Source organism: Dermochelys coriacea, chromosome 6 (assembly GCF_009764565.3).
Source record: "Dermochelys coriacea isolate rDerCor1 chromosome 6, rDerCor1.pri.v4, whole genome shotgun sequence".
NCBI lineage: Eukaryota > Metazoa > Chordata > Testudines > Dermochelyidae > Dermochelys > Dermochelys coriacea.
Genome location: NC_050073.1, coordinates 104,965,443 through 104,979,614, shown reverse-complemented (window position 1 = coordinate 104,979,614; position 14,172 = coordinate 104,965,443). Strand labels below are relative to the sequence as shown.

Here is a 14,172-nt window from a genome sequence, read left to right as displayed (position 1 = left end):
AAGTTCAAGCTGAGCTTTCAGATCCACAATGTTGAAGTGAAGTCAAAATTTGAATCAGAAAATTTGCCAACCCCAATTAAGGTAATTTTAAATGGTGCACAATTTGGTTAAAACTCTAACTCAAGTTAGTAAAATACTCAAAATAATATTTTCCCATTTTTGTCTAACATGCTCCCTCACCTTCATTTAAATTAATTAGAATAAATTCAAGAACTCTTTTATGGCTTTAATTGCATTATGCCTTTGAGTGTGATACATTAATATCTTCTATTGTTAGTGACGTAATGTAATAGATTACTTTTGCCACCCAAAGTTCACTCTGAAGAGAATATTTGTGTTTATATTCCATTTATTTAAAAACTTTTTTCTTAATAGTTGAGGGTATTAAAACAGAAGAATTAATTGAAACTGCATATTGATTTTGTATTTATGCCAGTTAAAAATCATTGTTGCTCCAGTACAGAATGTAGTACATTAATTCCAAGAGAGAGAGCAATTTCTCAGAGGGCATATGTTGCTAGTTTGGAAGCAACAGGAATTTATCATATTCAAGTATTTTATACTCTGTACAAAACCATGCTTTTTATAGTGTTCTTTTTTGTACCAGTTTGTTTATTTTGATCTCCAATCCTCACCGTTTTGCCCCACAGTGATATCTTACAATCTCTTCAAGCAGAGAGAATGAGTGATTGTTTCCTTTTGAAAGCTAAGCTATATGCTAGTCTATAGACTGCACCAGAATCCCTACTGAGCAAGATATGGCCTGTATTCTTTTCCCCTACATTTTCTCCTCTTATACTTTTGTCTAATGGTAACAAAGCTATCTCAAATCAGCTCAAAAATCTACATTTTAATTGGGAATACAAAGCATTACTACTATGCGATGGATTGCTTCTGGAATACCTAAGTTTACAAGCAGCTGAATGTTTTCAAATCCTTCAGTGTAAAAAGAACAATGATCTTTTGTTTTTGTTTTTACTAACTGAAGTCAGCACAGAATGTTTTTTTTAAAATTACACATATTATGTAAATGAAGCAACAACTTAAGCTTCTAAATGCAAATAAAAAGTTATGTAAAAAAAAGTTCCTTCTTGCTGACACATTTTCATTTGTATCACACACATGCTCTTCCACAGTATTTTAATATGGAAGGGCCCAATATAAATACAAAACAGTTAATGAATTCATTTTTTTCACCATTTGTAAGCATAAAATACTTATTCAGAATAAAGCTACCCCAAATATGGAATATCTGGAGCATAATTTAACATAAAAACTGGGAATCCTATCAGTTAGTTTAGGGGTCAATATCAAAAGCTTTCAGCAGTGGACAATAATCTACAAAGTAAAAATAGTCTTCCTTTCACAGTAATTCATTGAAGAAGTAGCTCATACCCAAGTGTGCTTTTTAAAATCTCTGTTCCTCCTGAAGTTTAGTTATGTGATGAACTGTAACAGTGTATAATATAAATTTCTGAAAGACAGACTTAAATAAATTTGACAGTATCAAATTCTATATTAAAACCTACATTTTAGAATCTATAAAGTGAAAATTTCGTATAAGTACATTTGTAATTGTACCGGTTCATTTAAAAAAAAGATTTTTTTAAAGAAACAATTATCTTACGTACTATAGTATCTGAATTTATAAATTACATTTCTGTGAGAATGAGAGAAATAACACTGTCTTAATAAGCATCTAGTTAATAGGCAAGATTGCCTATGTCTACTGTTTCTTCTCTCATAAGGAGGTGTCTCAGGTTATTTTCTCACTGTTTATTTAAAATCTATGAGTGAGACTCTCATCCCCCCTCTGGCCCCCTGATGCTGGGTAGAAAGGTCAGTGAAGAATTTTCACAAAACAGGAACTGAGGAAGACAGCCACAGGCTGTCCTTCAACAAGCCCTACCTAGCACAGGGGATATGCTGGGGGAAAGGCTACGGAAGGGTAAGGCTGCAGCACATAGCTAGCACAGCAGGGATGCCAGGCAATGATGAGGCATATAGGCTGCAGGGGTTAGCCTGTGGGGCTGTCTAAATTAATCCAGAATCAGGAAAGGGCCAGGATGATTTAAAACCCATCTTAGGCACCCCCAGTCCTGGGCTGCAAGTTCTTTCTCTTCTGCACCTCTTAGAGGCAGAGCATGAAATAACACCCTATGTGTACATCTGAAGTATGTTAATACTGATATGCTGCATTTTATTTTGCAATTACTATGTGCAACAACTCTTCTTTGCTAGTGCTAGGGAAAAAATTATGATGAATAAAATTAAACACCCTAAACATGCAGTACATACAAATCAGTGTTACTTTACTTCTGAAATACTAAAAACAGTTATTCTTTTTTAAAATAGGTTCTCACCTGCTTTTAAAACATTCTGGTGACATTTAACCCATTTAAATTGATCTTTCCTTCCCATCAGCAGGGCTAGTTCAAACAATACTGCTGAACCTGTGTCAAGTACAACTGCACTGAGCCCCCAGGTCATAGAGGCCCAATTCCATCTCAGGTAGGCAGAAACAACAGTGTGATGTTTCCTGATTCTATCACTGTGTGTTGTAGAGTATAAGCTGCTTTGTGCTGAGAGCTTTGTGGTGACAATAACTTGAACATTCTGGGTAATCAGCAACATTCCCCTTTCATCATGTCAATGGCTGGTTTCCATCATAGCACATCATAGGTTTCTACCTCATGTTTAATGTAAAATCTGTATCCTCTGTATCCATAGCTCCTTCTACAAACACAAGTAATTTCTGGACACCTTGCTATTCTTATCTCTACAATCTGCCTTCCATGGACTGATAGTATTACCACCACTCAAAGCTGGTTTGGCATTCAAGGTAGGGGAATGTAGAAGGAGAAATCAATCGTACACAGAATCTTATCTTTTGCACCATGGGGCATAACAGACTGGCTCTGTAGTGCGGCTCTGGTTTGCCCAAATTGAACCTGCTCCACCCACCCCACTACATTTCCCAGAGCTTGAATATAATATAGGAATACACAAATATGAAGCATACTAATTTTTAAACCACACCCAAGACATTTAAGGAATTTTTTAAAGGGACTTAAATACATGTTAATAATAAGAAGTCAGAGCATGGTTGTTTTCACTGGCATAAGTGTTTGCTAGATATGGTTTGAAATAAGGGAATTTCCTTGTACAACACAGAAAATTAGATTTCTACATAAAATAATTTTACTGAGAAAAAGTGACCAATAGCATTATATGACTTTGTCAAAGGACTACATGCCTTCCCCAAATTTTGTTTCTTCTATTTTCTAAAACAAAGAACCCTGGCATTACTTTTCAGAATGTGTTCTGAAATCCAAAGCAGAAATTTCCTACTTTTAATCTACTAGACTGCAGAATCAAGAAAGAAATACATAAATAATAGACTAATTGTATATTTCCAGGGTATTTACTGCAATAACATTAGACCTGATTAATTAACTTGGTATGAATAGAAAGATGTTGTAAATATTTTTATAAGATTTTAACTGTAAATCACTTTCAATTATCTAGACCATTGCTTTGAAAGTGTTATCTAAAGAGCGAAAAACTGCATATACAAACTCATAAAAGCGTTACAATGACATTTACTACTTTCTCAATTAGTTTAATAGTTTCAAGTTTCTCCATACCTCTTTGTTGCTGGTGACACAGTTTCCTTCCTGGTTCCTGATGGGGAAGGTAGAGAGCCACTTGGTTTCTTTGGTAACACGGTTCCATTATTAACAGTTGTCCTTAAAGGCAGTGTTTGTACCAAGGGTCTAGCTGTAAGACAAACAGATGGTAAAATCACAGCTTGCTCTGAAAAGGTCACTTTTTATTTCTGCAGATAACAAAAAAGTGTTACACGCATTTCACAGATGCTTTTGAAGTGTTAACTTTGTTTCAATAAAGTAGGGATTAAAAATTAAATAGGAACAAATTAACTAAACTTCAGCCATAGCCCTATTTATTATAAGGAACTCATTTTGGAATAGGCTTCCTATAAGAATTTAAACTGAATATTAAACTAGTAACAATTTACAGCTGAATAATTTATTGCATTCAGAAATCTCTCATTACAATAACCCTGTAGTCACATTTCTGAAATTTTACTTGCTAAATCTCAGCTACAATGGGTGAATCATTTTTATTGTTAAACACATTCATAATGACATAAGTGAAATATCCTTTGTACTGCTTAAGGGCCTAATTCTGCAACTCTTACTCATGTTGGGAGCTACTGGAGTACAATGGGACTGCTTACACAAGCAACCCTAAATCATCCCACTCTCCCAAAAAATAAATCCACTTCCCTTCTAGAGCATGTTCAACGTAGCACCAGAAAGGATGGTGAATAGCCTTCTGAGAGGCCTGTGTTCTTCAATAAAGAAGCTATACACTGTTGCTTATGCAACAAGCTTTCCCAAGGTCTATGTCAGGGGTTCTCAAACTGGGGGTCATGACCCCTTAGAGGATCACAAGGTTATTACTTGGGGGTCACGAACTGTCAGTCTCCACCCTGAAACCCGCTTCGCCTCCAGCATTTATAATAGTGTTAAATATAAAAAATGTGGTTTTAATTTGTAAGGGGGGGTCACTCTCATAGGTTTGCCGTGTGAAAGGGATCACCAATACAAAAGTCTGAGAACCACTGGTCTATATACTGCATTAAAAACTTGCTTTTAAGTATTTTGCTTCATGATTGAGAACCCAGCATATATTTTTAAAGTGAGAAATTGCCATTGGAATCAATAGAACCATGGATATAATCAACTCAGATGCTCTACTCTCATGTCATCTTGAGCAAAAAAACCCCACAATATAGAAAAATAAATTATGAACACACCATATGCATAATTAATTTTGGAACTGTTTTTATCAAAGATTTTCATTCAAATCAACCATGTATTAGTTTACAAACAATGGTTAAGGCTGTGAACAATAGAAACAATAGAAAATATAAAGATAAGTAAATACAGTTAGAGAAAGTGTATTGAAACAGGATCTTTTAATTCCACAGCTGGATTTTAAACGGCTTCTCTTAATTTACAGAGATAATTAGCAAATATGAACTTAGTAACTTTCTTCATGTATTTATATCAGCTGCTTTCAACATGGCTAGTTTTCTCTACCTACAGAAAAAAACAAACAAAGAACTGCAATGTTCATAGAGCTATCTGAACTTTGATGGAACTTTACTTCTCATAACTTCTCCTATAAATTATTTCAAGTTCTTGCTTACTTGGGGTCTTCCTAACTGTGAGGAGAGTAGGAGCTACTGGCTGGGCTAGGTCATCCTCCATCCACCTTTCTAAAGGTGACAAAGTCTTTGGGTTTCGAGGAAGACACTAACCAAAAGAACAGGTTTCAGAGTAGCAGCCGTGTTAGTCTGTATTCGCAAAAAGAAAAGGAGTACTTGTGGCACCTTAGAGACTAACAAATTTATTAGAGCATAAGCTTTCGTGAGCTACAGCTCACTTCATCGGATGCATTTGGTGGAAAAAACAGAGGAGAGATTTATATACACACACACAGAGAACATGAAACAATGGGTTTATCATACACACTGTAAGGAGAGTGATCACTTAAGATAAGCCATCACCCACAGCAGGGGGGGGAAAGGAGGAAAACCTTCCATGGTGACAAGCAGGTAGGCTAATTCCAGCAGTTAACAAGAATATCAGAGGAACAGTGGGGGGTGGGGTGGGGGGGAGAAATACCATGGGGAAATAGTTTTACTTTGTGTAATGACTCATCCATTCCCAGTCTCTATTCAAGCCTAAGTTAATTGTATCCAGTTTGCAAATTAATTCCAATTCAGCAGTCTCTCGTTGGAGTCTGTTTTTGAAGCTTTTTTGTTGAAGTATAGCCACTCTTAGGTCTGTGATCGAGTGACCAGAGAGATTGAAGTGTTCTCCAACTGGTTTTTGAATGTTATAATTCTTGACGTCTGATTTGTGTCCATTCATTCTTTTACGTAGAGACTGTCCAGTTTGGCCAATGTACATGGCAGAGGGGCATTGCTGGCACATGATGGCATATATCACATTGGTAGATGCGCAGGTGAACGAGCCTCTGATAGTGTGGCTGATGTGATTAGGCCCTATGATGGTATCCCCTGAATAGATATGTGGACAGAGTTGGCAACGGGCTTTGTTGCAAGGATAGGTTCCTGGGTTAGTGGTTCTGTTGTGTGGTGTGTGGTTGCTGGTGAGTATTTGCTTCAGATTGGGGGGCTGTCTGTAAGCAAGGACTGGTCTATCTCCCAAGATCTGAGAGAGCGATGGCTCGTCCTTCAGGATAGGTTGTAGATCCTTGATGATGCGTTGGAGAGGTTTTAGTTGGGGGCTGAAGGTGATGGCTAGTGGCGTTCTGTTGTTTTCTTTGTTGGGCCTGTCGTGTAGTAGGTGCTGGAATTAGCCTACCTGCTTGTCACCATGGAAGGTTTTCCTCCTTTCCCCCCCCTGCTGTGGGTGATGGCTTATCTTAAGTGATCACTCTCCTTACAGTGTGTATGATAAACCCATTGTTTCATGTTCTCTGTGTGTGTGTATATAAATCTCTCCTCTGTTTTTTCCACCAAATGCATCCGATGAAGTGAGCTGTAGCTCACGAAAGCTTATGCTCTAATAAATTTGTTAGTCTCTAAGGTGCCACAAGTACTCCTTTTCTTTTAACCAAAAGAAGGCATCGTCAGGAGAAGTGTGATTCAGGAAGCATTCTCTTCCCTCTAAATTAGTATTTAACTAATACCTCAGTCTGACATTAAAAGGTGCATTACTATTGGAGGTACCATCTCTCAGTGAAGCTATAAAGCCCAGGTTCTAATCAACTGTTATCATTAAAAGATCCAATTATGAATTATTATTATTACAAGACCAGAAATGTAACTTCAATCTCCTTGCAAAATTCTAGTTCTGAAAATTATATTCTGCCTTTTTAAATTCTCCTTCCATTTTAAATCCTGCCCTAAAATGTAGTAGAGCTAGGCTGTTTTAAACAGCTGCTGTGCTTGATGCCCATCAAATGGTTTCGGTAAATAGTTGATATATCAGTTTGTAAAGAACTTTAGAATCCATCGATACTAAAAGATGCTATATAAAATGTAAACTATCATTAAAATGCTGGAAGCAGCTCGTCAGGTAGCAAGTCTCGGCTGCTGGGCTGTTTCACAACTGGCACCCCTCTCCTGCATCCCAAAGTACACATGTCCGGGAAGCCCATTCGACTTCATGAGCTTTGCTCCTGTGAAGGAGCAGGGAAACTGCTGCCTGGCACAGCAGGGGTTAAAGAAAACCTGTGGGCTCAGCTAGCCCCGCCTCGCTATACCTGCAGCCAATGCCAGGCCTGGAGGGGGGAGAAAAGGAGGGAGCCTGGCTCAGTTGCAGGCTGTTTCGGGAGGAAGCAGGAGCTCTCTGTTTGCCTGTCTGAAGGGAGGGATCAGTGACCAGTCAGCCAGAACAATCACTGGAGGCAAGTAAACCTTCCCTTGCCAAGGGGAGCCTGCAGCCAAGACCCAACTGTGGGGTAACTGAACTAACGGGCCATGCCCCAAACTAAAGAGACTCTAATAAGTATCAACCCAGAGAAGCGGGTCTTGACCGCCCCCCGGCAGAGAAACAGATCCATCAACCCTTTAGGGGTTTAGGGGTTTGAACTACACAAGGCCCTGGGGAGAGTCTGGGTCCCCCTCCAACGCAGCTGACCAGCGATCTAGCCACTAGGCTGCCTGGCCACCGAAGGCTCTATCACAAATGGTGGAGAACATGGGTATTGCCCTAGTCCCTGCTGAAGGGAACTTAAAAAAAAAAAGCAAAAGCCCAAACAAAAGGAAAGACCTTGAATGGAGATGGAACAGCTGCCGAAATGGATGGCTGAGCAAACATCCACCATCAACAGCAACAACTTCTGCAGCAGATGGCCATGCAGTAGCAGCAGTTAATTGGTGAATTGGCAGTCCAGCAGATGGCCTCCATACTGCGACTCAGTGCTCCAGCAGAGCCAACTAATCCCACCCCTATCCGGTTTACCAAAACGGGGCGTGAGGATGATCCTGAGGCTTTCTTAGAAACTTTTGAGCAGGTAGCCACGGTAGTCCTGAGACCAATGGGTTGCAGTGCTGACCCCATACTTAATTGGGGTTGCACAGACCACGTATCATGCTTTAGACGCAGAAGCCATGCCATTATGCTCCATGAATTCCAAAAGAGTTACTACGAAGCTTATGAGGATCTTTACTCAAGTCAGGGTGCCTCAGAAGATCTTGATAGACAGCCCCCAACTGAGCCAGGCTCCTTCCTTTTCTTCCCACTCCAGGCCTGGCATTGGCTGCATGTATAGCAGGGCATGGCTAGCTGAGCCCACAAGTTTTCTTTAACCCCTGCTGTGCAAGGCAGCAGTTTCTCTGCTCTTTCACACATCCCTCCCCTTATGACTCCATTTGAGATCTGCCTCCTCTCCCCCAACTGTTCTTCACCATCCTGTGAGACGAAGTCAGCATTCAGATGGAGCTTTAGCTATCTAGCTCACTTGTTGGTTCTTTGTCATGACCTCGGCCCTTCAGCTGGGTTGTTGGTAGTCCTGTCCCCTTTCAGGGTGCTGAAAAGTCCAGTGCTTCAAGAGGCCAGTTTTCCTAACTGGAGCATGCAGTCCCTGGTCTCTGAGTTTGGCCCACTTGCTCCAGTCCTTAATAAACTCTCTTGCTGAGTTTGGTAGGGAAACCCAGTCCTGCCTCTTCCCTATGTTCCAGGCCAAGGCCCAGTATAAAGCGGTTACGCCAATCTCTCCCCAACCCTTTACTGTTTCCCTGGCCTGCTTTCTATTGAGCTACTCCTGTATACTGTTCCCCTAGTTCATCCCTAAGGTACTCTCCTCCCGAGATTCTGTGGGTGGCTTCTCCTCCTCCTGTATTGTGAGCCCCTGCTCCACTCCCAGGGGCTTCTCAGCCTCTCTGGCACTCACCAGGTTGTGTTTCAAACCATCCATATTGTTTCCTCCCTTAAAGCAGGATTCCACCCCCAACCATCCCCAGCTCTCTCCTTGGAGTGGGGGTTATGAGCCATGAAGTTAGGCCATGCGCTATCTTCTTCAGGAAGGAGCTCACCTCGGCCCTCCTCCTGGAGCTGGGGTTGTGGTTCAGGCAATCAGATCTCCTTACTCCAGACAGGAGTCTCCCCCAGCTCTCTTCTATGGAGCTGGGGTAATGGTTTGGGCAAGTTGACAGAACAAGGAGCCATGGTCTCAAGTTGCTGTGAGGGAGGTCTAGGTTGGATATTAGAAAACAATATTACACTGGGAAGATGGTGAAGCACTGGAATGGGTTTCCTAGGGAGGTGGTGGAATCTCCATCTTTAGAGGTTTTTAAGGCCTGACTTGACAAAGCCCTGGCTGGGATGATTTAGTTGGTGTTGGTACTGCTTCAAGCAGGGGCTGGATAAGATGACACCCTAAGGTCTCTTCCAATCCTAATCTTCTATGATTCTATGATTCTAAGTTACAAGGCTTTAGCCAGCTTCACCCTCAGGTGGGTGCCTTTTCCCAATTAGTCCTCTATCTTGGAGGATTCCACAGGTCAGCCTTTTCCTGCTGATCTCTGCCCTGCTATGAGAGAGGAAGTGACAAATATGCTAGTCCCCTTCTCCCAGATCATTTCCAACTGATTGGGTGAGAGAGGATTCTTGCCCTGACCACTCTGCAAGGCTCCTGGTCCTTTAAAGAAACAGTCAGTGACTTTCTCCATATTAACACTTATTCCTGTGACCACTTCCTCTCCACCAGTACAGCTTATTTGCTAGGCCTTTGCATACACCAGAAAGTTCCGATCGTTTTAAAGGGCCATGTCACATGACCGGGATGGCCTAACCGGCACCCTCATTTGGGCAGACTACTCCATCATAGATGTCCATTCCGTTTCTGCTGTAAGTACTAAGGCATAGAAGAGCAAGTGTTCTGAATGGGTGTTTAGAATGAGATGCATATTTCATTATAAGATTATGGATAAAAATTTCAAAATGTGCCTAAGTGACTTAAGAGCCTAAATCTCATTTTCAAACTGATTTAGGTTGTTAGGATCCTACATCTAATTGAAAGCAAATGAGATTTAGGACCTTAAGTCACTTTTGAAAATGAGACTTAGTGCTTTTGACAATTTTGCCCTATTGCTATGTCTTGTCATAGGGCAGAAACCATCCTTCTTGGGCTTCGATCCTCCAGTTCATTGCACATGGGTGAATCACTGTGCCAGCATGGAGCTCCACAGAAGTCAAAGGGGTTCCACATGGACATGCAGTAAATAGCAGGACTGGGGTCTTAGTTTGTAAATGCTGGCCAGGGACCATGTTTTCCTATGTGTCTGTACAATGCCTAGAATAATGGGGCCCTCAGCTTTAATAGACTACCCTGGTTTTATTTCTACAAACTAAAAGCTGTCAATCTTTGCCCCACTGAACTTGGTAACTCAGTTTTGCCATTAAACTTTATTCGTTGAGGAAAGAAGTTAGTTCTTTTCTCATGCTCCTATTGGGTCCATAGATTACATCTAAAAGGACTCAGAGGATGCTCCAAGGGAACACTGAAATGAGGAAGAGTCCTAATTGACACCAATGAAACAAATCACTCTTGAAAAAGCACTAAGAAAAAAACTGCACATGATTCCCGATTATACTATGTTAATAACTCTTTCTAGCTTCTAGAACATTGGAATGTGACTGTTGTAAGCTTCTCAGTCATTACTGCCTTCAGGGGTGGCCAACCTGAGCCTGAGAAGGAGCCAGAATTTACCAATGTACATTGCCAAAGAGCCACAGTAATACATCAACAGCCCCACCATCAGCTCCCTCCCCCTGCTTCCAGCGCCTCCTGCCCACCGGCAGTCCTGCCGATCAGCGCCTCCCCCCCCTCACTGGACCTCCCGATCAGCTGTTTCGTGGCATGCAGGAGGCTCTGGGGAGGAGTGAGGGAAAGGCTGGCTCAGGGGAGGGGAAGGGAAAGGGTGGAGTGGGGGCAGGGTCCGTGGCAGCGCCAGGGGTTGAGCAGTGAACACGCCCCGGCACTTTGGAAAGTTGGCACCTGTAGCTCCAGCCCCGGAGTCGGTGCCTATACAAGGAGCTGCATATTAACTTCTGAAGAGCCGCATGTGGCTCCAGAGCGACAGGTTGGCCACCCCTGACTGCCTTGCAGACCTCAGGGGTTTTCAAACTCTGAACAAAACAAGCTTTCGTATGTTTGTCCATGTTAACTGACTTTAGCCAACATGTCTGAGCACTGAAGTCCATTTTGAGCATGAAAGCTTGCCGCACATTTGACAAGAGAGCACTAAATTACGTGAATACCAGAACAGAAAGTATTACAGATACTAACAAAAATTGGATTCGTACATTTTGCAATGCAAATTAGACACCAAAACAAAGTTTTCTAATAACATTAAAATGTAAATCTGCTCTTCATGTATTCATTTATTTTTAATATAGAGGTGCTACTTTGTGGTTGACATATGAAGCCAATGTCCTGAAAACTTGTGATCATTAACCATCCAATGGTCTTTTCATAACACCAATGTTATGGCCATATAAATACTCAGATGATTCTGTTTTGCCAAAGTAAGTTCCAGTTGCAGTTGGCTAGATGTGCTTTTCTTCATATCTGGTCTTAAACTGTTGTGAGTACTGTTATCGTGCTGACAAACAGCTTCTGTGTTTTCATAATTGGATACATGTATAAAGACCCAAACCTAGTAAAAAGTGTTGGAATGAGCTGGCTAAGTGCATACCTACCTTCTTACCTGGATAGAATCAGAATTATTCCACAGTATGTCACAAATGCTATACTGCTACAAGCTAATGGAGATTCATCTTCTAATCAAGTGGTAAGCACCTGTGCTTCTGGAGCACAAGGATCCAAGTTCTAACCCTATTACTACTACAAAGTTAGAATGAAAAAGGCGTGCAGTACAACAATAATCTGGAATTCTTAAGTGTTAGGTTATTAACTCTTTTTAAATTCTTTAATTAATCAGTTACATACTCTGTGGCTTTTTAGTTGTATTTATTAGTTATTCTAAATAACTATAGCTGTCAAATAGCTCCAAACATGACAGTACTGTTAGCTTGCTAGTAACTCAGTCATTCATATTATAATTTTTTCAGTTGTTACATATTTATTTTGCAAGTTCTGTTGCTTCAGAGTCTTACCTGTTGTAGCAGCACTGACATGTTTATCAGGCTCAGCAGCAGCTGCTTTTTTAGTCATATTCTGATCTATGGATTAATAGGGCTATTAAGATTACAAACAAACCAATAATTGAAAAAAGGAAAGAATAATAAACAAAAATAAAAGAAAGGCAGGAAGTAATAAAAACTCTACATAATAGGCTAATTAAATTTTTTAAAAGCCATTAGTAAATGAACTCCTAACTGGACTAGGTAAGCAACTGAAGTTTCATTATATGTATTTTTTTAACTCCATGACTGAAAGCTCACACAAGTGCTCATACAACACTGCACAAACAATAACTGCTTTTATCCTGAGCTTAGCTTCATTATGCTGTCTAAAATTGGAATTCATTAGACTTTAAACCAAGCAAAGTTAACTACTGTGCCATGGGAAAATTTGAGCAGTCTGCAGTGGTTTTAGAATCTACTGTCCACTGCAATGCCCAGTGCCAGGTCTTAAAAGTTGAGCTGGGAGTTTACCTTTCTCTCAGGTGGGCCCCAACATAGCACCTCTGATTTGAATTATTGAATATCTGCATGAAACAAGATATAACTGCACTTCAAATCCTGACTATTATGGGTCAGTCTTTTGCACGAGAGTGTTTGAGATCCAAGTTCAATTTTTTGTTTAATAATTGTGGCACTGGGGGTTAAAGGTGCAGACGATGGGAAAAAGTTTGAGTCTTAATCAACTTCCCATGACAAGATGTCTGCAGTTCCAGCTTTGGCCCCCCCTAGTCAAATCCCTCCCGTAACGGTCATTGTTAGTCACTGCTGCTCTAAACTATCACTCAAGTTTTTCCTAAAAGTGAGGTATAATTTTAACATACAGGAAATTGTTAAGTGATTTTGTTGGTTTGGTTTTAAGTTGTTTGAGGTATGCAGTTTGTTCAAAAATAGTTTTACCTATAATTCATGAGAAAAATGTCCACCTCTGAAGTTTAGCATTTTGTCAAAACTGCTAAAAGGAACAAATTATTAAGATGCTTCTAATTCTACTTTATATCCCCGCAGAGGTATGGGGGAAGCACAGTGATGATGAAGGTGAAATATCGTGATAAATATAAATTTTATATTAATATTTATAGTTGCACCTATTTCTGGAAATTAGCAGGAAATTGCCCTAGAGCAAATCACAAATGTTATCAATACTTATTTCAGTAGTTTGTGATGGCCGAACAGCTCATGTTAGTTGACGCTCTTCCTCTGCAGTATGTGGTACAAATGTCTGAGAAAATTGCCATCATAAAGAAAGTATCTGCTATATTAGCATCCAGTTCGGCTCCTACCAAAGTCAATGCACCATTAACTTCAATGCAAGCAGGATTGGCCCTGTAGTTGTACTTCTTACACTGGCATGAAGCCTAAGAATAAGAACTGATCTAGCTGCAATTTGACAATAATTACTGGCCTTTGTTTTCTCACCTCAGATGTAACATAGGGCTTCTTAGCCCCTCAAAAATTATGTTGGAATGGAGCTTTTTTTTTTCTGAAGCTACTTATAGTAGTATATACTTTATCAGACCTTAAACAGTTTCTAGAAGCAAGGACAATAATTAGGGTTGCCAACTTTCTAACTGCACAAACTGAACACCCTTGCCCTGCCTCACCCCTTCCCTAAGGCCCCCTTGCTCCGCCCCTTCTCCAAGGCCCCGCTCTCACTCACTCCATCCCCTCCTCCCTCCATTGCTCGCTCTCCCCCAACCTCACTCACTTTCACTGGGCTAGGGCAGGTGGTTAGGGTGCAGAAGGGGGTGAGGGTTCTGGCTGGGGGTGCGGACTCCAAGGTGGGGCCATACATGAGTGATTCAGGATGTGGGAGGGGGCTCCGGGCTGCAGCAGAGGGATTTGGGATGCGGGTGCGGGCTCAGGGTTCAGGCAGGAGGTTGGGGTGTGGGTGGGGGTTCGGGCTCCAGCTGGATGCACTTATCTCAAGTGGCTCAGGAAGCAGGTGCAGGTTCCATCT

The 14,172-nt window shown here is 40.9% G+C and overlaps 1 protein-coding gene across 9 annotated transcripts in view; it reads right to left on the bottom strand.

Moving 5' to 3' along the window:
• Positions 1–14,172, bottom strand: part of EML1 (EMAP like 1) — a 210,760-nt gene that overhangs the window by 80,306 nt on the left and 116,282 nt on the right. For 7 of the 9 annotated variants that reach the window (XM_038407289.2, XM_043516655.1, XM_043516652.1 and 4 more), the window contains exon 3: positions 3,648–3,780. In XM_038407289.2, coding sequence (XP_038263217.1) covers positions 3,648–3,780 — 133 coding nt within the window. Of the gene's footprint in view, positions 1–3,647; positions 3,781–12,185; positions 12,252–14,172 lie in introns of all 9 variants that reach the window. The other 2 variants (XM_043516650.1, XM_043516651.1) reach the window with 1 other exon arrangement.